The following is a 26,762-nucleotide window of genomic DNA, read 5'->3' as shown; positions in this document are numbered from 1 at the left end:
TACCTCTTAGTACACGTGTCTTGTGTGTGGGTTATGAGACTTTCTATATATGACAACCACTCTGTAGCTGCTTGGATTTATAATCATGCATGTTTTTACTTGCAGATTCACATTTATTCCCTTGGAATGACCTTGTATTGGGGAGCAGACTATGAAGTACCACAAAGCCAGGTAATCTAGCTACTAAAATACCAACTTTTACATGTATTTTATTAATCTGTTCCCTCTGTTTGGACATGAATATGTGAAACCGGTCAGATATGCAGGACTATCATTTCTGTGATGGATCTTTTTCTATCTTTTAATTTCTTAATCTTCCATTTTCCTTTCAACCTATCTCAGGGTCTTCATTAAGCGATTGAAAGGCCCAGAGCTAAAATAAAAAAAAAATATAATTTTGATTCTGACAGATTAGTTTCACTATAACCAACTAACACGAGATGAAGTTTCTGAAATAATCAGTTCCCTCCCCAGCAACAACAACTAATTTATCTAGCAAGAGGGTACGGTGTTGGTGATCCAGTGCTGGTGCTACCTCTCTGTGATCACACTGTTTATGCAGCCTATGATTGCACACTCAAGACTAGTACATTGAATTTTGTGTATTGTTTTATTAAATGTAATTTATGTTTGTGGGATAAAAGTAGAAGCTATTTTGGATTCAGTGCTTGTCTCTCACATAAGTCAGTGTGAATCGGAGACCACTTGCTGTTCATCTACACAAGCGCTATTTCCTATCATATAAATGGGCTTTTTAACAGGATCTAAACGCATCACTGATCATTCCTGTAATAGGTTGGGCTGATTTCGGAGGGTTTACAGACCCACATTTATTGACCACTCCTACTGCTGCCACCTGCCAAGGAATAGCGCCTACAAAAACTGTTACACACAACACCCACATGAAGGAAGTAGATGTTCTACCTTTTCCATGGGGCTTTTCTTCCTATATATACAGTTGCATACACAAACATGCTGGCAGCCGGTAATCCAGCACCCTTTCCCTTCAATCAGTTCAGGTTGATTCCTTTATCTATAACAAGGAACCAGACTTTAGGATGAGCTTAATTTAACATTGCAATCAAGGGCAGTGGCCCATATCCACACACTGCCATAGCAAGGGTATGCGCAGCCATCTCCACCCTGGTTCTATTTTTGGCAGTTTTTAATCTTTAAATCTCCCTCCCAAACTGACTTCTAGGATCCATACTATGGTATTTGGCACATCTTCAAGGCCGAACCGACACAGCACCCTGCTGCTGCTGCTCCTGGAGCCTCATGTGTCACAGAATGCATTATTTCTCAGGGATTCATTTAATTCCTAGAGGCACTATTAGGAACCCCTCAATTTTTGCTTTTTTGCATCTAACTGCTGGGGCTGAAGTAGGGGGTTTAGCCACAACTGCATTGTCCACCACTGGACTACTTGAATCGACTATAGGAGTACTGGCATAACTATGTAAGATTCACCTTGACCACCAAGGCTAAGTACTTTTAACATTGTAAACACTACTTAACTTGAAAACATTTGGGCATATAATAGAACATTTTACATTACAAGACACGCTGTGCCAGTCAATATAAATATTGCATATTAAGTAAAACATGTTTTGTTTTTCTTTTTTTAAATTCTGCATTCTTAACACACACTTTTTTTTTTATATATATTTATTTTTTTTTACTTGTGAAATGTATTTGTTATATCAGCTTTAACATTTGTGAGTTAATGTGTTTTTTTTCATATACAGCCTATAAAACTAGGGGAGCGTTTGAACAGCATTTTACTAGATATGTGCGAGGACCAATTTTTCACAAGACTGTCCACACGTACTGTTTTGGATGGCTGCAGTGCCCACATTCGCAACAGCAACTGTGCACCTTCCTTCTACTACATCAAGCAGCTGGTGAAGCTAGTTCTTGGCAGTTTATCTGGGGTGAGTTCTGGTTAAAAATGTGTCTAATAAAATATTTTGCTAAAATAAATAAACATTTCATTTATTTTCTTCATGCTGTATAGTAATTACTGATTTTCTGTTTTGTAAAGATACATCTCAGAAAATATTTACCTTTATTGGCAGCAAAGCGTCTGGTAAATGTTCTCCACTATTGGCAGCTATGTAACAGCGTATTATGAGATCATTGAAGATATGTAAAACATCTCTGTTGTAAAATTACAATTATACAATTATAGCTAGCATCACAATCGGTACAATCTACACGCATTTAACCTTGTGTGTAACCTGCTTTGCACTACGTTGACTTTGAATGCTACCTAAGTCCAGTATTTGACATTAGTATGCATTAAATGTTGTGTATTACTGAGTTGAATAATATACATAAAATAACTGGCGCGTGTATAACTGAGTAAATATGTCCCACATGCCCTCCTCTGCAGCAGGCTGTCATGTTGGGAGGGAGGTGCCTCTCTAATCATTATCACCATTTATTTATATAGCGCCACTAATTCCGCAACGCTATACAGAGAACTCACTCACATCAGTCCCTGCCCCATTGGGGCTTACAGTCTAAATTCCCTAACACACAGACACAGACTAATCAAGAAGACTGTGACATGACAGCTAGGCAGACATGTGGATTGATTGGTTCACACACAGGACCATTTATATCACAGCAACTCAAATGTCTATAGTCCGAAATTCTTTTTATTCTGTTTTATTGTAGTAATGTGGGCTGTATAACATAAAAAAATAAAAGTTATACACATAGGATCATTTGCTACATACAGCAAGTTGCATGTAAACAGTACAAATGTCAAAACAAAAAAGGTCATCCTAAATAAATGCAAAATTGTAAAAAGTACCATTGGAAATCTGGACAAAACTAGAGACAAAGACAAAAGGAGGACCAGAATGTGGGAGGGAAAAAGGAAAGCAATGGTAGGAAGAGTTGGGAAGGTTGAACGGCTAAGCACATGATGCCAATAAATAAGTATAAGCATTATCAACAATCCTCGTTAAATACATCATTTACATGTTTGGAACAATACTATTGAGATACATTGTATCCTTTATGTGATTGTTTCCATGAACTCAAGCCTATTTATTACCCAGAATATTTCATGTTCGTTAGACCATTCATGATGGCGTTTCTCAAAGATTTGAGTACAACCTATTCAGCGGAAACAATTTACTAATGCAGTAAACGAAGACTTTTTGCCAGTGGTATGGTATGCATGGTGAGGAATTGTAAAGCTTTGTTTCTGAAAGAAAAATGGCAGACCCCTTTTATTTTATTAAATAAAATGTTCAGTTCTACAAGTAATAGGAAAGTGAATGCTTTGGAATTTTGGGCGTGTTTTAAACCCATAATATGATTTTTTGTAGAAATGCTACATTGATCCAGCCCTACTGCGTAATACGAAATATCTGGGATTTTTTTTTTAACATAAATCGAGGACCTTGATATTGTATTTTAATAATCTTTGCTCGAATTTAACCATGGACTTCTAATTATGAGACTGTGACAAAATTTACATGTACCAAAGTAATATAAGACGGCATTTATTCAACTTGACAGCATAAAGGGTAAAAAGGAGAAAACCTCAGGAAATCACAGTAGCGTAAAAACAGACCTAGAAATATACTAGACCAGGGTTCCCAAATACAGTCCTCAGAGACCCCTAACAGTGCAGGTTTTCCAGGTCACAGATGACCTAATTATACCACCTGTGGATCTGTTACAATGTGTTAGTCAGTAATGAATACACCTGTGCTCCAGCAAGGAGATATGGAAAACATGTACTGTTATGTACATGTACTGTCATGTACTGTTATGGGCCCCTGAAGACTGGGATTGGGAAACACTGTACTAGACCAATGAGACTCCATCTGCGAAAGACAGAAATATCCACATACTTTACTCCCCTGGTCCTGCCAAGGGGAAAAAATGACCATACTCCTCTCCCAACTGGGAAGACCATCCACGTTCACGTAAGTAAACATTAGGGGCTCATATAGAGTTGGATGCATTTGCAGCCCAAACATAAGCAGAAAAAAACACATTCATGAGAAGCATATTAACGTGCATATATCTACTGCAGATGCATCCAGTTGTACATCACCAGCATATTCTGCAGTCTTTTTAAGGCAGGAGTAGCAAGCATGTATTCCTACGCCAACGATATTTTGAAATCGCCCACTTTGTACTCTGCCTATACTTTCCCTCTGTTTCCCTCCCCTGTTCTGCATAGGGATGTATGCTTACACATTTCTGGTGCACATGCGTATTTCTTCGTAAATACGGATTTCATTTTCTATGGCAATTTGTATTGTATTAAAATAAGTAAATCCTAGTTCCCTACTCTCCCGGAATGTCCTAGAGACTCCCGGATTTCTGGGAGTCCTCCCGGGAGAGCAGGTCAACCTCCTGGTTCCCGGCTAGTAATAATAGTGAACTGGTGGGGGCAGGGCTTATGATGTGATTCATGTGTCATCGTTGCACCACATGACCGGGTATGTGGGCGGGACCTAATGACGTGTTCCGATGAGCCCTACCACCACACGCCCACTTCCCCCAGAGGTCAACTTGCCAAAGTTGACAAATATGAAATAAATATATCTAACTCTACATGAACCCCTAGGTGTTGCATCTCACGGGAGACTATTATTAGTCCGTGTTATCGAAGGCTTTTCCAAGACGCTGAATCTAACGGATCCCCCGGTCTTCACCAAGAACCGCCGCAAGGCGGGATGGGTCTTGCTGTCGGAAGTCTGCAGGTCATGGCCCTTAGGTTAGCCCCTTGATGTTATAGGTGAGAGGCGGTAGATGAGGGATCCGGAGAGCAGACTCTGTAGCGGTATAGTAGTACAGTACGGCAGGATTGTTTAGCTCAAGTAGATCGGCACATACAGAATAATCCCGTCACATCTCAGTCGGATACATTGAAGAAATACCACATACAGGAGAGTCACAGGGTCGGATACACTGATACTCAGACAGCGGAATGGTCAAGATGGATAGCCAGGTCGGATACACGTGAACACAAGCAGCAGAGTTGTCAATATGACTAGGTCGGTCTGATACACAGGAGCAAGGACAACAGTGTAGTCAATATGGATAGTGGGTCGGATACACAGAAGCACAGGCTGTAGAGTAGTACAATAGCAGTGATCTAACAAGCCAGAGGTGTTACACGGAGGAACACCAGAAAGCAGCACAGAATACACAGAGAGAGCCAGACGCCAATCTGTAACTTGTTGCTCTGACACAGGCAGTGTGTCAGAGCGTGCAAGATATAGGAGAAAGGAAGTCAACTTCCCCACCTCTATGTCACATGGCCACAGCCGCACAGTGCACGCCCGGAAGAACAGATCAACGGCTGCGATCGAGAACAGGAGCGAGGGTCAGGTAAGTCTCTTAAACTGGGACAACTGGCGAATAATTCAGTTAGGATTCTTCATCTGTTGGAGGAAGTTTCCCTTGACCTCTTTCCAGCCTGATGGATGACACAATGGTTACTGCTTGAAAGCATTTGAACTATGGTTTCTATTCCGACCAGGGCACAATCTGCGTAGAGTATTTATATTCTTCCAGTGATTTGCGTTAGAGTAATAATAATTGGCAGCAGACGCAGGTCCTGCAGGAATGTAAACGAGTCCTCAGGAGAGTGAAACTGTTGCGGTGTCATCCTGCATCAAATATCGGAACATTCTTTTCCTGAAATACTCTGAGCTGGTGTGAGCAGTCTGATAATATGATTGGTCACACAGAAAGATGTTCTGAGCCTAATCGAACATTCCTTAAAATAACATGACAAATGGTAATATTTACATCAGGGTTGTCCAACCCGCGGGCCGCATGCGGCCCAGCACGCCTGTAAATGTGGCCCAGAAGGAGTTTTGGTTGTGGCAAGGGGGCAGCGCTCTTAATGGAAAAAAAAAATCCTGCAAAAAAAAAAAGAAAAGAAACTACTTACCTTGTGGTCACGCGGTCACGTAAGCTGGTACTCCGGCTCCCTCCCTTGTCTCCTCCTCCGTGCGGCGCTCGCAGTGAATGTCGAGCGTGATGTCATCACGCCCAACATCCATTGCGGAGCGCAGCACAGAGGAGACACCTGTGCGAGAAGAACAATCAGCAGCACAGAATTGGAGACAAGAAGAGAAGAGGACAGGAGAACAAGCCGATTAAAAGGTAAGTTAAGGGGGATTTATTTTATTATTTCAAGGGATGCTGACCAGTGAATAAAAGTCACCTGGTCCTGGAGCATCATGGACCTTATCTCCCTGCTACATACTTCTACTTGTATTACTAATGGGGCATTATATATTATTCTCTTTGGCCCATTATAAGTTGTTATCCCTTAACTAACATAGTGGTGTAATTATCAAAACAGGTCACAATTTGGGGTGACAGTGGTGTATATGTCAGGTACCGCAGGCCTGGTCAGGGCACCCTGATATACAATGCCTGGCTTAAATGATATTGCATCAAAACAATACAAAAAGTGATTATAGTATAATAACTAGAGAGGATTTATTGAACAGGGTGATTGAAAGGTAAGTATAGGAGGATTTGAAAAAAAGTGATTATATATATATATCACTTTTTTTCTCATATATATATATATATATATATATAAACTATGTTTTCTATGGTTTGTTGGATGATCAGCTATCGTTATTGTTAGTGTATCTTATGTGCGGCCCAAACCAACTCATCGTCTGCCAATGTGGCCCAGGGAAGCTAAAAGGTTGGACACCCCTGATTTACATCATTAGAACAATTACATTCACACTTTAAAGTTATCATTTCTGGTTCTGTTTGCAATTGAAGGGAAATTGACAAAATAACAGTAATACATTTTAACTTTGTTATAAAGGTTTTGCACAGTACTCAATAGTCCACATAACTGATCATTTAGATTGTTCATATAATAGTGTTGTCCAGCTAATTCCAATCTGTTCAGCTTTATGATTGGAAAGGATGGCTGTGTAATTGGTCATGCACACTCTACAATGACGGCCGAACTTGTTGAAGGCATCTGTGTGAGTATGGCTAACTTTAAAAGCACACCCTACAGACCTTTACATTAACTCAAGTCACACTATTTTCATTTTTATCTATATTTCGCCGCTTTACTTGATGTTTTAATATGAATCTAATAAAATTTAGTTTTAATTGATACTATTTCCTTGGGGACCGGAGTGCCTCTATTTACTCTTTATCTCTTTTTTTTTTTTTTTTACTATGATCAAAGTATACATTAGAGTGCACCCCATCTTTTCTGTGAGGTTACTTTAAGTACTCATTATAGATGAATGGTCCTAACTTTTGTGTGCGACCATACTTTTTGTTTTGTATGATATTTACTAATAATGACAGGATTAATGTAGGATTTATTTACATATTTTAAAGGGGGAAAAAGAAGGATAATTAAAATTAAATTAGCTCAGTCCATAAAATTCATGTTATCCATCTATTTGGGTGGCAAATCGAGTGAAACATTTATAAGGATCTATTCTAAGTCTGTTTATTTATGCCTGACTGAAGCCTAAACCATAGCTTTTCTCATGATTTTCTTACTCCATAAACAGTGCATTTTTCTCTAAATAATGACTTTTGCTTCTTTGTTATTTCTCACTTCTGCATCCCAAACCACAGCATTATATGCATGAGTCACTGATCACACTGAGCTTTAAGACACTAAAGCAGTAGATTCCAAACTTTTTTCAGTTCAAGGCACCCTTAGGGTCTTCAAAATTATTTCAAGGCACCCCTAAACCAAAATATTTACCAAGTAGTTCCCCGCTTTGCTTACCACTGACCCTGGCCGAGGCACCCCTGTGAGATCTCCAAGGCACCCCAGGGAGCATAGGCGCACAGTTTGGGAACCACTGCACTAAAGAACACTTTGAGAAAATAAACTTATGACAAATCTTGGTGCGCAGGTAATTCTGCAAAAATACTATAACCCCTAGGTTCCCAAACTGTGCGCCGCGGCTCCCAGGGGTGCCGCGGCGCTGTCACAGGGGTGCCGTGGACAGGAAGAAAAGGAGGAAGGAAAAAGAAAAAAAAAACAAACAAAACTACTTACCATCCTCCTCCTTCCTCGCTTCTCACTGAATGCCGGGCAAGCAGAAGGAGGAGGATGCTGGGTCCTGGGCGCCGCCGGATTGGTAAGTAGTTTTGTTTGATTTTTTTTTTCTTCTTCCTGTCCACGGCGGGATACAGAGGGGGCAGAGGGCAGAGGCTGAGGGGGCACTGAGTGTGTGTGGATGCAGGGGGCCAGTGTGTGTTAGCTGTAAATTATTCTTTGACAGAAATATAATTGAAAAGAATATACATAAATAAATTCTTTTCCCTTGGATTTATGTGTATTATTTTTGCATACAACTAAATAAGTATTTCTGTTCTGACCTAAATACTTATTACGTCTTTTTGACTAATTATAAAACGGGACTGATCGGTAATTATTTTTGAGGGGTGCCTTCAAAAATTTTTTGGAGACTCTAAGGGTGCCGCGAACTGCAAAAGTTTGGGAACCACTGCTATAACCCATACTAGCCAATGAGATGCTTGATTTCATTTTCTAAACTTAGAAAGTTGACAGAATATGCTTGCTATGGGTTACAGTCCTTTTGTTTGCAGAGAAAAACAAATACAGTGCATTCGGAAAATATTCACAGCGCTTCACTTTTTCTACATTTTGTTATGTTACAGCCTTATTCCAAAATGGAATACATTTCTTTTTTCCCTCAAAATTCTACACACAATACCTCATAATGACAATGTGAAAAAAGTTGTTTTGAAATTTTTGCAAATTTATTAAAAATAAAAAACGAAGAAATCACATGTACATAAGTATTCACAGCCTTTGCTCAATACTTTGTTGATGCACCTTTGGCGGCAGTTACAACCTCAAGTCTTTTTGAATATGATGCCACAAGCTTGGCACACCTATCTTTGGGCAATTTCGCCCATTCCTCTTTGCAGCACCTCTCAAGCTCCATCAGGTTGGATGGGAAGCGTCGGTGCACAGCCATTTTCAGATCTCTCCAGAGATGATCAATGGGATTCAAGTCTGGGCTCTGGCCTTGGCCACTCAAGGACATTCACAGAGTTGTCCTGAATTTAATCCTTTTATATCTTTGCTGTGTGCTTAGGGTCATTGTCCTGCTGAAAGATAAACTGTCGCCCAAGTCTGAGGTCAAGAGTGCTCTGCAGCAGGTTTTCATCCAGGATGTCTCTGTACATTGCTGCATTCATATTTCCCTCTATCCTAACTAGTCTCCCAGTTCCTGCCACTGAAAAACATCCCCACAGCATGATGCTGCCACCGGCCAGCTCTAGAAAGAGTACTGGTGGTTCCAAACTTCTTCCATTTACGGATGATGGAGGTCACTGTGCTCATTGGGACCTTCAAAGAAGCAGATATTTTTCTGTACTCTTCCCCAGATTTGTGCCTCTAGACAATCCTGTCTCGGAGGTCTACAGACAATTCCTTTGACTTCATGCTTGGCTTGTGCTTTGACATGCACTGTCAAGTGTGGGACCTTATATAGACAGGTGTGTGCCTTTGCAAATCATGTCCAATCAACTGAATTTACCACAGGTGGACTCCAATTAAGCTGTAGGAACATCTCAAGGATGATCAGTGGATGCTCCTGAGTTCAATTTTGAACTTCATGGCAAAGGCTGTGAATACTTATGTGCATGTGATTTCTTAGTTTTTTATTTTTTAAAGTAGTGTTATTCCCTTGAATGGAAAGTCTATATTATGGTTTTTCTGCTCTTTCTTTATAATTTGAAGGCCTAACCAATAATTTACATGTAGAAAGGAAGGGAGTGTAGTTCACTCTTGTCTCTTGGGTCCTCAGTGTTGCCTTTTAGATTGCTGTAGACAGCCGCCACCCCTGGAGGTCTAGATACAGAATGCAGGATGGCTCAAGTTGTGGGGACATTGACTCTGTGTCAGATGAAGTTGCTGTGAAGAAGGCGTCTGATTGGATGGACACAGCTCCACCTTCATTACACACCTCCATTAGTCTGCAACATGGAACAGGGTAGAGGATGTACAAAAGTGGATCATATTAGATTCTAATGGACGATTAGAATGCCTTACAGCATATCTCCTCACTCTCCTTTACACAGGAGTTAGACAGAGACTGCCAGCAATGGAGATATTAAAGTGGTTAATTCTGTGTTATTTTGCTTAAACATAAAATTTACTTTAATGTATTTTCTCCCCACAGATTGATCAAGTGGGTAGTAAAGCAAATGAACCTGATCGCAGCCAGGTAATTCGTGACAAACTTAGAGGAAAAGGTCTTCCATCAGGTATGTGCAGTTTCTGCCTTTGCCTACATTTAATTAAATTAAAAAAATAATGTTTAAAAGAAGCTGGAGATCTTAGTAGTGTTGTGATGAGTGAAAAACGATCACAAAAATAGTAGAGTATAGAAGGTGCATAAGAACTGCCTACTTGTGGCCACTATGTACTGATGCTTCATTTACAGCAAAATAGTATACACACCCACTGAGCTTCCATATAGTACCAGTATGATGAGAAACTCTCTTTATCAGTTTAATCTGTTTTATCTGTATGTATATGACTAAGTTGAAGTCGGAGCAGTTGTCTGCTTGCTCTGGAATAAAGATGTAGTTCTTGTGCACGACACACGGTCTGAAACTTGTGCTTGTGGTAAAATTGTCTCTACCTGCATGATCTAAAGCTTGTAATACCTAAATGCCACAAAACTACTTCAGATAAAAGCAGTCTTATGTAGTTTATCCTCTTAATTGCCCAGTTGACCCCTTGTATTGAATGCCTATGTGCTAAATTTGTAAAAGTCGTAGTGCCCATTACAATTGTCATTTCAACAAGATTATTTCTGAAAATAAAAGTATACCTGCCTAATCCATTAGGTAAATAATATTATGTAAGTAGTAATGATAGATGTTTAGAATATTATTATAACTTTAATTAGGTAAGCTTAATAAAATGTAGGAAGGTAATGGTGATGTTTTTATGTTCCTACACTTCCCTCATATCGTTTGGGCATCACCAAGTTCTGCAGAGAAATTCCACCTGAGTGAACCCAACGGACAGATAACATTCAGAGAGCCAGTGATTTGCTTAATGATCACCAGCTCCTACTGGAGTCTTTGATTGTGGAGCAGAAAGCACTTCTTTGAAGACAAAGTGCTATTTGCTTATCAAACGAGTGCTCATTGCTTTGATGTCATTAAGATTGTTTACTCTGCCACGGTAGTAAATATAGATATGGTATGTCTACTGCATGAAATGACATAAATCCATGTAGCGCTGACAGACCCAGTGGTCTGTTCATGTAGCGGTACCCCAACCTTCGGCTAGGTAGTGTCCCAGCAAGCCTGGAGATCAGTAAAAAAAACAACAAACATAAGACAAAAAACAAAACAAAACAGCCCACACGAACAGAGAAGATAGGAAGGCATGCTGGGAAGAAAAAGAATGGGAAGGTGCATCAGTCAAGAGGAGAAGGTGCATGGAGGATGTAGTAAGGGCTGCGGCGGCTTATATTGTTCAAGGGATTGGACTGATCCAAATTTGTTCATGAGATAGGGTTGTGGTGGGGAAGAAAGTTAACTTACACCCATTTTCAGGACTGCTCTATTATTACAATGGTGAGTATAAGGATAATTAGCTAGGGTGATTGGACCGAGACAAATTAAGAGAAAGCAGCAAGAGTGTTCAGTTATTCATGCAATATTTACAGAGAGGAGATAATTTATTTGGCAAAGAGCCGATTATATGAATGTCACTGTTTGCTATGTCTGCTAAAGAAAGTCAGTGAAGAAACGGAGGAAGTGGAAAACTGCAATTATAGTAGATGTTACCAAAGTCCAGGGGCAGACTGGCAAATTTCAGCCCGGGGGGCGCACAGGCGGCCGCGTCATCGAGTGTCATGTGATGCGGCCGCCTGTGCGCTGCTGGTAATATTCAGTTTATGCGGACTGCACCGCTTGCATCCATTGGGGGGGGGGCGGCCGGCCCAAACAGCGGTTAGAATGAGCTGTCCCCCCCTGGCCCAGTCCGCCACTGCCAAAGTCCCTAAGATTCAGCCAGGTACAAGTGATTGTGGTTTAATCGGGAGTTGCTATTAAAGTTATTGGAGCGAATACTAGGGCTGGGAGTTAAGTGGATTGGGACATTGTTTTGCACTTGTCAAACACTTCAGGCTGCAAACAACTTTATATCAAAGCTGAAAGAAGGGGTTTATATACAAACTATCTTATGATAAAACTGCATAACTATATATATATATATATACTGTATATGTATTTATTTCTTCTGGAAGCATTTATAGATGTTAAAAGTGATTCATACAGATATCTGAGTACAGTTTTTTTATATCAATATTTTAGTATAGCAAGTATTATATAAGTGGTAATAGAGGTAGCTCTACTTTATAAGGTCAGAGAGGTCTGTTTCAGGTGTTATATAACAAATGTTTATAGTGTGCTTTTTGTTAAGTTTATGCGATTTGTATTGTTCACACTATAATAGTCTAAGTTTATATAAAATTCAAAAAACCCTTTTCGAAGCTTTTGCCTTAGCAAGAAATGTGGCGGCGTGACTCTAAATTCAATTCAGTGTGATTACGTTTTATATGTGTGACTGTGGTCCAGAAAAGGGGGGGCAGAAGGTTCCTTAGTCTGCCTTTGGTGTTGCACAATCCAGGACACTACCCAATGAAAACCCTGGTGTGATTTAACTAAGGTAAATGCACTGCTCTACTATTGAAGAGAGAACATTCAGGCCACCCATAGACAGGACATAAGTATTGGACTGGGCACCTGGGAAGGCTGTGCGTATCGGACTGGGCACCTGGGAAGGCTGTGCGTATCGGACTGGGCACCTGGGAAGGCTGTGCGTATCGGACTGGGCACCTGGGAAGGCTGTGCGTATCGGACTGGGCACCTGGGAAGGCTGTGCGTATCGGACTGGGCACCTGGGAAGGCTGTGTATAATTGTAGGAACTGTTTCTATTTGGTTTCATGTTGTAAAACAGTATGTAAGGTGCACTATCTACCCATAGAAGTGACTGATTGTATCAACAAGAATAGCCCAGTTCCAATACTTGAAGTTAGGAAGTTATGTGGCAGGAAGTGATTCATCAGACTCTCAGATAGTATCAAGTCCCAGCAAAGGCTTCATTACACAACACTGAATGAAAGTGAAGAGATTGTCTTATCAACAAAGAGACACAATACACTTTATTTACAGTTTTTTTTAACTGCTTCACAGTGCTACAATATGGTCTCTGCAAAGGCAGTATTTATATCTATTCATAATACTATTACAGTAGGTAGGATGTGTTTGAGAAAACATTTAAAACTTAATATATAAGTTTGACACTAACATATTTGTGTTATGCTGTTGTTATGCTAAATACCGCTGTATATTTATTCTTTTATTAGTCTTATAGAACTATTTAGAAGTTCCTTCACATTTTATTAAACATTTTCTTGCATTCTTAATGTTTTGAAATTGCATAACGAAAGTTATAACTAATCATATTTGTTGTTATCCAAATTAATGATAGCTTAGTTTCTTCTTGTGCCAATAATGGCATATTACCAATTACCTCCCAGGGAATAGCACCTGCTGCTGAGGAATTATCATGAAGCATGATGGAATAGCCCCATGCAGTGACATTTGAAAACTGTATCATTCAGAAGTGAATTTACTGTAACTTTTCAATAGTTAATAAAAGATATGCATATATAGTAATGTGTTTTGTGTACTGCATCTAGTGTCATGGAAAATTTGAAGTTCCCTAATTTCTAGAGCACATTATAGGCTTGGTTAGGGTCCTATGCTAACTTTATAGTATTGCTATACTACTTAAAAACAGGTAAAGCTCAATGTTTAACCCCGTCATCACTGAGCCTATTTTAGCATTTTTTGGATTGGTCACATTCAAACATCAATATCAGTAATTTGTTCTGTAGTGTTGTGATGCAAGGAACTAAGCTAAAAGCAAATATGTGGGTTGTTTTTTTTTTCTTGTTTTTTTCTCTCTAAACATCGCCAAGAAATAGTTTGTTGTTCTTGCTTTGGCATCAATCAGCCTGTCCAAAATAGCAAAAAGCAATATTCTACACATAGGTTTTCATATTTAAAATCTGCACTTGAAAATGCTTATGGTTGTATTTTTGCTAGTTTGCATGGTCTTGAATGAAATGTATATGTGTAGGAACAAGATGGGCCAAGGCATAACATTTTGAAAACTAGACAACCAACCACATCAAATGAGGCTACCCCTAAAGTTATTGAAGCCAGGATGGGGGAGATGTAGACATTATAACCTCCGTCTCTGGACTGCTTTATGCTTTCTGCAGTGTAGAGTATTATTGTCTGGTGATTACCACACAATAACTTCTAAGGGGGCAACTAATTTGAAAATGTGGGCGGGGGGGGGGGGTGCTCCCCTCTTTCAAATGAGGATGACCCTGTGTTCCCTCTCCCATTTCATTATTTCTCTGTAGACTGTGGGTGAGGAAGCAGGGCTAAATTATGTCATTGCAGGGCTGTCATTATGCTCCACCCCTCCCCATCAACCACCAACAGGAAATAGCTCTGGTAGGATGGGTAGGTATAGCTATTTTAAACCTATTGTTTGCAAATGGTTTCGTCCTTGGCACTGAAGGGATTAAATGGCCATAATTGCAAACTGTTATTCATTTTTAATTGCATTGTTATTCTGTTTCCATGTAGAACTTTGTAAATAAAGCCCATTGTGTGTCAGAAATAATATATATGTCAAGACATACTGGTTTTACAAACAGCGCTCTTTGAGCACTACAAATCCCTTTGGTTTTGCATAAGTGCAGCTGAAGGTGCACACATACTTTGCTCTTAGGAGACACCTCTGCAACGTCATTAACTTTATTATTTCTTTTTCAATTTATTTTGGATGCTCAAGACCAGGGTTCCAGTCGCAGCTGTAAAAAAAATTACACTGCTAAATACAAACAAAAAGAGACTTGGAGCTGGATAGACGAAAAGCCTTTGCTAGGAATGTTTCAGTTGTATTACATTATCACAAGGGCCTCAGTCAAGCTAGGGAACATCTGCTACTGTACATTGTAATAAGTGTTTCATAGTGTGCAGCCTTAATCAACATATGTAAGATAAAGTATTTCTCATGTAGGGGCCCTAATTTCTGTCAAACTTTTTTTTTTTTTGGAAAGTTTATCAGAGGGTTTGTAACCTGGACAGTTTCTGCAACATTCAGTCTGGTTTTCACATTGTTATTTGCATTTCAGTGAACTTGTACACCAGACACAGGAAATTACGCAACTCATTATGACTGTAGAAATAACTAGTTATCTAGTTTTACCATCTATTTGCAACAAACATATTTTAAACAGTCGATATCCAATTTAGGTTTTCATTTTTTATTTTTTTTTAATCTTATCCCTGTTTCATGCATATTCACAAGTTGTGGCTGCATACTTACAAAGGACCATTATAAGCCTCCAATAAGGGCGTACTTAACGCATACTTGCCAACTCTCCCGGAATGTCCGGGAGACTCCCGCATTTTGTGAGAGTCTCCCGGACTCCCGGGCGAGTGTGGCAATCTCCCGAATTCTGCCCACTTCACTAGGAAGTGCCCCACTTCCTAGTGAAGTGGGCAGAATTAGATCCCAAACGCCGCGATTCCCGGTGAATCGCGGCGTTTGGCCCCGCCCCCGCTGTCAAATGACGCAATTTGCGTCATGACGTCACAGGGGGCGGGGCCGAAATGACGCGATTTCGGCCACCCCGCCCCTTCACGCCCCCCTCCACTGGCTGGCTCCCGGAAGGGAGCTGAAGAAAGTAGGTAAGTATGACTTAACGTGCGCAATATGCGATGGGTCATACATAGAATCCCTTTATTTATTCTGCCTGGTGCCATTATCTCCCAGTTCCGCTCACGTTTTAAAGGAAATCCCTTACATTTATAGTGCAATCTATATGCTAGACTTAGTTTTATATTATATATATGTCTGCTACATCTTAGCCAGCTTTGTTTCATACTTTTAGTCCCTTCTGGAGCAGACTACAGCCCCAATGAATGTCCTATCCTGTCAAAATGACATTACACATATTTGCCCCTAGTCTACACCATACTTAACAATTTTTTGTAGTTGGCGTCCGGGAGTTTCCCGGGGGAGGTGGGCGTGTGGGGGCGGGTCTCTGAAAATCGCGTCATTTTGGACCGCGGAGAATCGTGGTATTTTGGACCTAATTCTGCCCACTTCACTAGGAAGTGGGGCAGATGCGGGGGATTGCCATACTCTCACGGAAGTCTGTGAGACTCACCCAAAATGCGGGAGTCTCCCGGACATTCCGGGAGAGTTGGCAAGTATGGTCTACACACTCAAGCCATTTTATTGTTTGTGGATTAATATGCTTCAGTTGAATTGACAGCAAATCTCTGTCAGAAGTAGAGACGAGCGCCCGAACAGTGCGGATCCGGCGGGATCCGAGCACTATTCGGGAACTTCCGGGCGCCAAATGAAGCCAAACCGAGGCTGACATACAAGTCTCGCATCGGATCTCGCGAGACTCTGATCTCATAAATGCCCCGCTCGCGGCCGCCATCTTCATTCTCCCTGTGGTTAGTGAAGAGGGAGGTTGATGTGCTCTGTCCTGCTGATAACTTTACTAAAGTGGTGCTTTGTCCTGCTGAAAGCATTAGTACTTTTTCCAGTGCTCTGTGCTGCTGAGTCAAGTGGTGCTGTATTTGTTTCTGATAACTCCATAGCAATTTGTTAAGCAGCCAAAAATCTTTTAAAAAAAAAAAAAAAAAATCTCTAAAATATATTAAAAAAAAAATATTAAAAAAATAATTGAAAAGGTATAAAAAATATTATAGAGCAATATATTCTTGCAGTCCAAAAAACGAGGACCTGCCATTTCTATTACTATGTTCATTGTTTCTGTAGTTCCCAAAAAATAGGAACTGCCAGTTCTATTACTATGTTCTTTGTTTTTATAGTTCCAAAAAAGGGAAACTGCCATTTTTAATACTATGTTCTTTGTTTTTATCTGTGCAGTGGAATTCAGACCAGTTGAGGGTGATATATTGTGGCCCCGGTACCAAATTGGGTACCGGGGCCACTCCACTACGCAGTCCAGATAGATGCGTATCAGATATTAAACTACATTCAGTGTTGGGGCCAAATCCAAAATTAATGAAAATGACCTATCATCGTCAAAAACAAGAGGTATTGAGGCGCTCGAACTACACCCTGTATATGCTGCAGAGGATGTAGGAGCAGGCAGCTGTGCAGTGGAATTGAGACCATTTGAAGGTGGAGGTATTGTGGCCCCGGTACCAAATTGGGTACCGGGCCCACTCCACTACGCAGTCCAGAAAGCTAACTCAGTGCAACGTTTTGGACTAAAAAGAATATTGTGAGGTGTTCAGAATAGACTGGAAATTAGTGGAAATGATTGTTATTGAATGTTATTGAGGTTAATAATAGCGTAGGAGTGGAAAACAACCAAAAAACAGGATTTTAGTGCTTTTTATGCTTTTTAAAAAATAAATCAGAACCCAAAACCCGAAATCAGAACCAAAACCTTTCGTCAGTTGTTTTGGCAAAACAAATCAGAACCCAAAACCTCAAGCTAATCAGAACCCAAAACACCCCTAGTCAGAAGAAAAGGTATTCTGAGCGAGAAAAGGTAGAAAATGAAACTATACTAAACGTGAACTTTGCAATTAAAACTTACTTGTACCATCATAGAAACTAGAAAAATGTACACCTGTGACACCACCTAAAAAGTTGTGTTACCATACTAACAGTAAGAGTCCCTATTCAGTAATAGTTCACAGCGATTCGTGAAAAGGGAGGGGAAATATGGTAGGCTGCTTACATACATAAATTAAATGTGAAGTACAATTATTTTCCTAAATATTACAATAGCACATTTCATTTTCTCAAAATACAGGTCTTTCATGTTGTCCAGTTTGGTTAAAACAACCAGATTGACCACATGTGAGTTTAGTTTTTTCGAGTGAATGCCACAAATCCTTTATCTTTCTTTCTATGATTATGTTGCTTATGAACAAAGCACTTATCACCGTTAGATTTATGCCACAAAAGCATCCTTGATCTGCAAAACATATGTAGACAGCACTTGATAACTATGTATTCCTTCTTTCTTTACTTGAAAGCAAAGGGTTTTTATATTTAGAAGCAGCCTGTCTGCTGGCAACACTGTCTGTGGTCGGCATTTCATCAAAGATAGGAACTGCATTTAAACATAAATATTTTCTCCAAGTTAAATCGTAGTTACTCTGAGATTTTCAGACCTGTCCTCGCGTCACCCCAAGTGATGAAGAGTATGTAATCAACACTGTGAAATCCATGATGTAATATATAGGGGTGATGCACAAAACTTGCTAAATTTTGTAGCCAAGTGAGGAATTAGGCAGATATTTTGTGGGACAGTTTTGAAATGTCTCTTATCTCAGGTATGACAAAAAGTACATCAGATCCGACTGTCTTATCTTAAACAAACCAGTGTCCATGACATACAGTACATCTCCATGTCAAACCCCATAGACTACAACGGGGGGATTCAATTAGCTGTGAGGTATCTCCCGAACAGTCCGCAGAGACACATTGCCTCATTGCTTTTTCTTTTTTTCTTCTTCTTTTTTTTTTTTTAAATCTCTGCTCAATTTCCTTTGCGTCCCATAGAGATGCAAGGAGCGGAGATTTATTATTGTATTGACTGGCAATGTGCACAGTCAGAAATTAAGACTATGCCCACTACACCTGCTAACTAATTGATTCTGCCCTCTATTGTCACCATTTAGCCTCCTATGACATAATAGTTTCATATCACAATCTAGCATCGCTACTCCGTATTGCATCATTTATCGCCAAGTATTCAAGCACTTAGGGGGGAATTCAATTGGCCGCGTTACTGCCGAAAGTAATGCGACCTGCGCACTATTACGATATTATGGTAGTAGTGCGCATTATTACCGTTAAGATGGTAATCTTTAACGCTGGTTTTTGCTCGCAGTACAGGGAGCTGCGAGCAGAAATTAGGGTTAAATTTACCGTATTACCGGTAATAGATTTAGCGCCGCATTACTCGCAGAATTGAATTCCCCCCATAATCTCAAAATGTAATCATGGGAGCCCTGATGTCCAGAGTACGTCTCCTTACCCCAGCCCCCTTCACTCAATCAGTGACAGGAATAAAGGCTGAATAAAGGCTTGCTGGATGTTTTTGTGCTTTCATTTCAAAACTAAAGAAACCTAAAGCAGCTTGGGAAAGGTCGTGCTAAAAACAAGGACAAACGATAATGTTTTCTTACCTTAAAGTTAAACCTATGCCCCTAATATGAGAGCTTTGTGGTAAAAGGGTATGAAATCGGGGTCATGTTGCATTCTATAACCTGCTTCCTGGGCTTTGTAGCATATAAGAGTCTCTTTGTGTGAAAATAAATATTTTTGCAGCTGGTTCTCAGTGAAAGTGCATCTTAAGTCTATCAATCTAAATTTTGGGGGGGACCTTAAAATAATTTTGGTTTTAAATTAAAATACTTTCAAAATAAGTCCATGCATGTGTTTTGTAGTATGTGGAAATTAGTTTGCAAGCAGTGCTTTCCAACACTACTGATTAGATAGGTAGATAGATTTCTAAATTTCCTTTAGTTGCAGTCTCTGTATTTCAGCCAGGTGATCTATATACATAGCGTTTCCGCTATTATAAAGAGACTGAGGGGGAATTTTTATGCCTATCTCAGTATTTTTTCCCCTTACAAAATATTAGGGTGTAATTACAATACTTTTTGGGGTTTTACCATTGGTAATCCTTTGTCGGTTTACAGATTGGGCAAACATTTGGCAGTACAGTGCAGTCTAAAGGCTATAAAAAGAAATATGATTTGATTTTCAAAGATGTTTTGCACTTTTCCCCCTTTGGTTTTCTAAATCAAAATTCTCAACATTAACATGTCTGTAGTTTGCAGCTTTTTCTTCTAGTTTAATAACGTGTATGCTTTTTTATTTAAATGATTATATTGTTTGCAAATATGTAAATCAACCCACTCAATGTATCACTCATCACATGAGTGACGACTCATCAGTGGCAAAATGTGACGGAATTCATTTGTATAGGAAGTTACATCACACCTGAAAATCATAGCAGTATAACAGGACAACATACTCTAAAATTAGTGTACCTGATTTATGTATAATTTTAAAGTTTCAGCATTCAGACCACAATCTATAAACATGTGCATCTGGTGCATCCATATAATTTATAATATTTAATATTACAAATAAGTACGCCTACGGATTTATCAAAGTTAGTCATTCTGTGGCATGGCCTTTGCTGATTAATGATATTTCTGGGTTTGCACAATGCTTAACATATTTGAATTCAGTAACATGTTTGGGGGCTGTTTTTTTTAGTGAAACTTTTTGGGGAAATCTTTGGAATCTACGGATGTTATCAGCACGTGGTACAATATGTATACTGTTTGAACTCTTTGGACACCTTTTTCAATGGAAGAAAAATAAAAGCATAACTGGAGCTACATATTTATGTTATATTTGTGGATGTTGTCGTGTATTTAGAGTAAACGCTTTTTATGCTTTTATAACGTTTTGATAGTAAAGTTGATGAAAAATATGGAGTAATCCATGGATGACAATTTATTTTGCGCTTGGGTATATGCAGCAAACCATGGCAATTGAGGCTTCACTTGAACACACCACAGCACGGTAGACACCCCGAACATGGGTCTTTGAACAAAACACAAGTTACTTGCCAGAGGTCACAAGGAGTAGAGTATGAGCTGTGCCATGCTTCATGAATTTGCCTATTGATTTATTTTTATATTTATAATAAAATAACACCAAAATTGTGCTTACTTTCGTCATAAATTTTCAGAAAATTACCTGTTTTCACACTATTCAGAACTAACATTTGTGGAAGATGATATCACTTTAAAAAATAAACAGCAAACTTTTTGCGATGCATTTTTTTTTATAAAACAAGACGTGTTACCCTTACATTTTCAGGAAGATTACCAGAACATGATGGGTTTGATGTCAACACTGGTAAAGTCTCACAGCAGAACTTCCTTAACAGAGGCCTCAGCAAGTCCATGGGTTTCCTTAACCAACAAGAGGAGGATGAATGTTCTACGTCACCAGAGCTCAGCTCTATATATGAGGATACAGTCAATTATGCTTATCTAGAACACCGGACCAATAAGTTAGAGCGGAAAGTCAGTGACCGTAGTCAAAGTAAAAAAACGTGGGTGTCGTCCTTTGACTTATCTATCTCCAACCAAGCAAAAGAGAGACCATTTTTAGCTGCAAACCCCTACAAGTTGCACTGTTTTCCTGAAGCATTGAATGGACGGACTACAGCCTTGCCTAAAATGAAAGATCTCAGGCGGTTGAGTGAAGCAGTTGATGTTTTGGGCCTGCAAAAAATGGACCAAGCAAGACATGGACCAGAAGTGCCAACCTCTGTCGCAATTTCAACTGCTTTGGACAGGATTAGAGAAAAGCAGAAAAAGCTGCAAATATTGAGAGAAGCGATAAGCATAGAAGGTCAGTCCCTTTGAATGTTATATTATATTCTTGAGGATTTTTTTGTCAAATTTAAGCTGCTGAATAACGTGGTGGTACTCCCTTTAATGTAACATCATTATTTATGCTCTGTTTCCCAAAATACACAACACGAGCAAGCAAAATTACAGAAGTCACTTTGCATGTTGTCCTCCTTTTCGGTACATTGTATTAATTGGCTTGCTTAGTTATCATCATCATAATCATCATCATTTATTTATATAGCGCCACTGATTCCGTAGCTCTGTACAGAGAACTCATTCACATCAGTCCCTGCCCCAATGGAGCTTACAGTCTAAATTCCCTAACACACACACACACACACACACAGACAGACAGAGACTAGGTTAAATTTTGAGAACAGCCAATTAACCTACTAGTATGTTTTTGGAGTGTGTGAGGAAACCGGAGCACCCAGAGGAAACCCACGCAAACACGGAGAGAACATACAAACTCCACACAGATAAGGCCATGGTCGGGAATTGAACTCATGACCCCAGTGCTGTGAGGCAGAAGTGCTAACCACTTAGCCACCGTGCTGCCCTCTTTGTCCTAAAATACTTTGTGAGGACACACCCTATAGAGGCCTTTTTTTATAATTGATAGTTTTCAACATTTTCCTGGCTTGGGATTTCAGTAAAAATACTATGATACAGGAATGATGAATTAACTTTGGGTAGTCTGTTATGATTGTGTGTTAGTTCATCTTCTGTGGTGGCTTGTAGGGACATCCCTTTGACAGGTCAGCATCATCATTATCAACATTTATTTTGCGCCAGCATATTCCGAAGGGCTTTACAATTGGGGACAAACACAGTAATATACAAATCTGGATAATACAGATAAAGAGGCCAAGTCACAAAATATCACTAATGGTTTCTTTTTAATAGTTTATGTGAATCATGAAGTTTTTGTTGACATGTTTATATGATTAAAGTTTTCTCTAAATATGTTGGATTTTTTTGAGACATACTTTGAACATATTACAACTTAGCTATATTACTGACTGGTTAGCATTAATTGAAGCATTAATATATTTTAAATTGTGTCCACCGCTCTTCTAGCAAATCCTTCCAAATGCCAGGAGACTGATTCATCCAGCATTTTGCATTCATCCAAATCTTAAACTCTGTTAGTCTTTCCATCCAAATCGATCAATTTTTGTGTCTGTTGCTTATTTGTATGAGTGAACCCCTGTTCAGACTACTTTGTGTAATAGTATGTACCTTGTGTATTAATGCATTAATAACTTGAGGTGTTTATAACTGTAATATTAATCAGCTTTATTTTAAGATCTGTATCTTGTGTTTCTTGTTAAGGTAAGAAATACGTCATTATTGGGTGCCAATTAGTAGGGTTAAAGCACCTATTGTCACTAGGTTATGACCTCCTAGCCATACTCCCAGTGTAATATTGGCATGGAGGCGCAGCACCCAGCCTCTTCACATTAGGAACTGCTTCTCCCTCATACCAATGGCTGCACTCCATGCGGGGGTGCCGCTGGGTTTACACTGAATGACATGATGTTATTGATCTTGATGTCCAAGGTAGTGTGGCAATAAACTTGTTCTAGTGACTGGTATATATATTGATTAATAAAACACACTGTAAACCATTTTATTATTATTATTATTATTATTAATTTTTATTTATAAGGTGCCACAAGGGGTCCGTAGCGCCGTACAGGGACAAACAAATTACAATACAATGGGAGACAGCAGAGTACAGTAAACAGTAAGCACAGTAACTCAATAAGCTCAATGCACAGCTAGAGAGGGCGGGGAAGGGGGTGGTAGGATCCGCAAACGACGGGGCCCAAGAAGGAGGGCGCGTAAGACAGGGAGACCCCCAGGGGGAGGAGGGAGCGAGAGTGGACGTGGGGTGGAGGACCCTCGAGGAGAAGGGCTAAGTAGCTGGAGAGCAGAGTTAGAAGTGGTGGAAACAGGAGGAGAGATTTTATAGATTATGCTTACCCTAAATATGCTAAAATATAATGGAAGATATGAATTGTTACTGGATAGAGAGAAATGGAGAGATGAGAATGCAGTAAAGAGTATTTAAAGAACATTGTCTTTATCAATCCGCTACACAAATATTTAGGACCTAAGTCCTTAAGGAGAGTAAAGCAAAAAAAGGGAGTAAGTTTTCTCCTGGACAAACCATGTAACAATGCAAGGGGTGCAAATTGGTGTATACATTTGCACATAAGTTAAATACTGGCTGTCTTTTCTTTTTTTAACTATTTCTTTTGACAAATAGCACTGATATACAAACAGGAATCAACAATTAGTACATTGCAAAAACCGGCATGAGTAGATAACAATGCAAAGGCAAACATTTGAGGGGGAAAAAACATTGTCACAGGAGAAACAAAGAACAACAATTGTTGTACTAATTGCTCAAACTGTAGAACATTTGCTAAGAATATGAGGTGGGAGGGGGATGAGTTCGCAGGCACTGGTCGTCGCCGAAAAAAGAGAATAGAGTGCAGAGGGAAGTACTTTACATAGTATTGGGGGGGAGTAAAACTCAGAGGGTCAGACAACATAAAAACTGCTCGCCAATGGAAACCAAAGGGGGCTCCGTTAAAGGGAGGGAGCTGATGAAGAGGTTAAGGGGTTACAAGTAAAGCCAGGGAGACGAAATGTGGTGAAATGTATCATCCTTATCATGTAAATGGTGTGTGGTCTGTTCCATCTGGGCAAGAAACCAGATATAGGAGCATAGGGCCGACATAGTGGCAGGCTCAACCTGTTTCCATGACTTGGCCACCAAGGATCTCGCTGTAGCAAGGATGTGGGAAGCTAATTTCATTGTCTGTCATTGTCAGTCGGGATAGCAGAGGAGAAAAGATCACGGGTCTTTCCGGATTGGATACAGAAGAAGGGAGGAGAGGAGGGCCCTAACTATACAAAAAGGAAGATATTTTAGGGCAAGTCTGCCATATGTTTAGAAAAGAGCCTATTTGGACACAACCCCGCCAGCATAGTGGAGAGCTAGAGGGAAACATTTTAGCAAGCTTGTCGGGGGTGAAGTACCATCAATCGTATACTTTTATATGCGTTCTCTTTGATCAAAGTAGAGATGGAGCTGGTGGCAACCTGTTCTTATAATCTCCCTTGGGGGGTGGCAGATCCCCCTCCCACTCCCACTCCCTCTCAGGTCTCCCTCCGGGATGCAAAAGTGCATCAAGAGTTAAGCTGTAAATATAAGAAATAATACCTCTACTCAAGGGTGAGAGATGACATAATGTTTCAAAGGGGAAGTAGGGGTTGGAGGAGGAGAACTCCTGAGGAGAGAGCCCACAAAGTGCCACAGTTGGACATACACGTAGAATTTATGGTGGCGGTTTGGATACTTAGATCGCAGATCATCCCAGGACATAAAGGCACCTTGATATAGGAGCTCTCCAACAAATCGGACACCAGAAGTAAACCGAGCACCACAGAAAGCTGAGGAGATCCCAGGACGGAAGGCAGGATTTCCCCAGAGTGGCAGGATAGGAATAGAGGGAGGAAGGCAGGATATTGAGGTAGGGCCGGCAGGTCTCCCAGATCGCAGCTGAGAAGGACAGGGTGGGGCAATGGCCTGTAAGGGGCAATCTAGATTGTTTTGGAAGGTCCCATATGCAGGAAAGGAACGGAAGTTTGAGATAGGCGAATTCAAAGTCAATCCACAACAGTGCCGCCAGAGGAGCAAAGGAGGCTACAATCTGACTCAAGTGAGCAGTCCAATAGTAAATCTTCATATTCGGGAAGCCCTTACCTCCAAACTTAGTCGTGGGCCTCTTTAGGAAAGCCAGCTTGACTCTGGGAGACCGCCCAAATGCAGACAAACCTAGAGAGGCATTTTTGGATAGAAGAAGGATCCGAAAGGGGGATTTTAACAGGAAGGGTCTGAAAGTAGTAAAGAAGTTTAGGAAGGAGATTCATTTTGACAGAAATGATCCTGTCCAACCACGAGATAATCATTAAACGCCAGGAGAAGAGGTCCGACTTGATTTTTGCAAAACAAGACCCGGATAATTCTCCCGGTACAGGGAGTAATAGGAGTCGGTAATAAAAAAAAACTCCTAGATATTTAATTTTCTTTCTTTGCCATTGGAAGTTGAAGCAGGAGGCAAGGGCTAGCTCTGCTCCTACTATAAATTTGTCCCCACATTTTTATTTTACCGCCCCCCCCCATTGCAAAGTTACTACTTTTTTATGCTTTGCTCTCGTTAATGACTCAGGCCCTTAATGTATAATTTAGTGTGAATATTTTTTTTTTTTTATTGATTGTGAATCAAACTGATTTAATTTATTATTTTCTTTTATTCGTAAGGCGCCACAAAGTGTCCATATTGCCATACATAGGAGGTTAGAACATACAATATAATGACAAAATAACATAAGCAGAAAAGTGACAAAATTCTATAAATACAAGCAACATAATTACATATTTTCAACCTACAAAATGGCATAATTAAAAAAACAAAACACTGAGAGAAGGTCCTGATCATGAGAGCTTACATTCTAGAGGATTATAGTAAAATTATATTAAAATGTAATTTATAAGCTGTGAGGGTAGTCCCACAGTTTTTCTAGTGTTCTATATAGTGGGCGAAAAAGATGAATGTGTTTGTAATGGTAATGAGTTTGGAAACAAAGAGAAGGAAATGGTGGAATAGAGACCCAGGAATAGTAAGATGGTAAAATAGAAGTTTCAAATCTAATAAATATATAAATAAAACCATTGAATAAATTATCAGCAAGATGTAAATGAATTATAAATAGGTGAATAAATAAGAAACCACCAAGGAAACCCATACCTCCCAACTGTCCCGATTTCAGAGGGTCAGTCCTAATTATCACGCTGTCCCACAGAGGGGAACATAGGCAGATATCTTCTGTTCACAGCTGCTCTGCACAGCAGCAAGGAACGAGTGTTGCGCATCCATGGTGAATGGAGTATGCTGTAGAGTTTGGAGGAAAAGGGAGGTTTCTAAGGGCAGCCTAGTACTTTACACCGCTAGCCAGCCCTCTGGGCAGCATGGTGGTAAGCAGTGCTCAGTGGTTAGCACTTCTGCCTCACAGCACTGGGGTCATGAGTTCAATTTCCGACCATGCCCTTATCTGTGTGGAGTTTGTATGTTCTCCCTGTGTTTGTGGGTTT

General features: G+C 39.9%; 1 protein-coding gene across 7 annotated transcripts in view; it reads left to right on the top strand.

Annotated features, from left to right (window-relative positions):
• PTPN13 (protein tyrosine phosphatase non-receptor type 13) overlaps positions 1-26,762 on the top strand; it is a 211,284-nt gene that overhangs the window by 81,350 nt on the left and 103,172 nt on the right. For 6 of the 7 annotated variants that reach the window (XM_075203032.1, XM_075202998.1, XM_075203007.1 and 3 more), the window contains exons 4-7: positions 106-171; positions 1,749-1,934; positions 10,212-10,296; positions 21,051-21,590. In XM_075203032.1, coding sequence (XP_075059133.1) covers positions 106-171; positions 1,749-1,934; positions 10,212-10,296; positions 21,051-21,590 — 877 coding nt within the window. The remainder of the gene's footprint in view (positions 1-105; positions 172-1,748; positions 1,935-10,211; positions 10,297-21,050; positions 21,591-26,762) is intronic. The other variant, XM_075203023.1, reaches the window with a different exon arrangement.

The sequence above is a fragment of the Mixophyes fleayi genome, chromosome 1, assembly GCF_038048845.1.
Source record: "Mixophyes fleayi isolate aMixFle1 chromosome 1, aMixFle1.hap1, whole genome shotgun sequence".
NCBI lineage: Eukaryota > Metazoa > Chordata > Amphibia > Anura > Limnodynastidae > Mixophyes > Mixophyes fleayi.
Note: the sequence above shows the minus strand (reverse complement) of the source record. Positions and strands in the feature narration are given on the sequence as shown.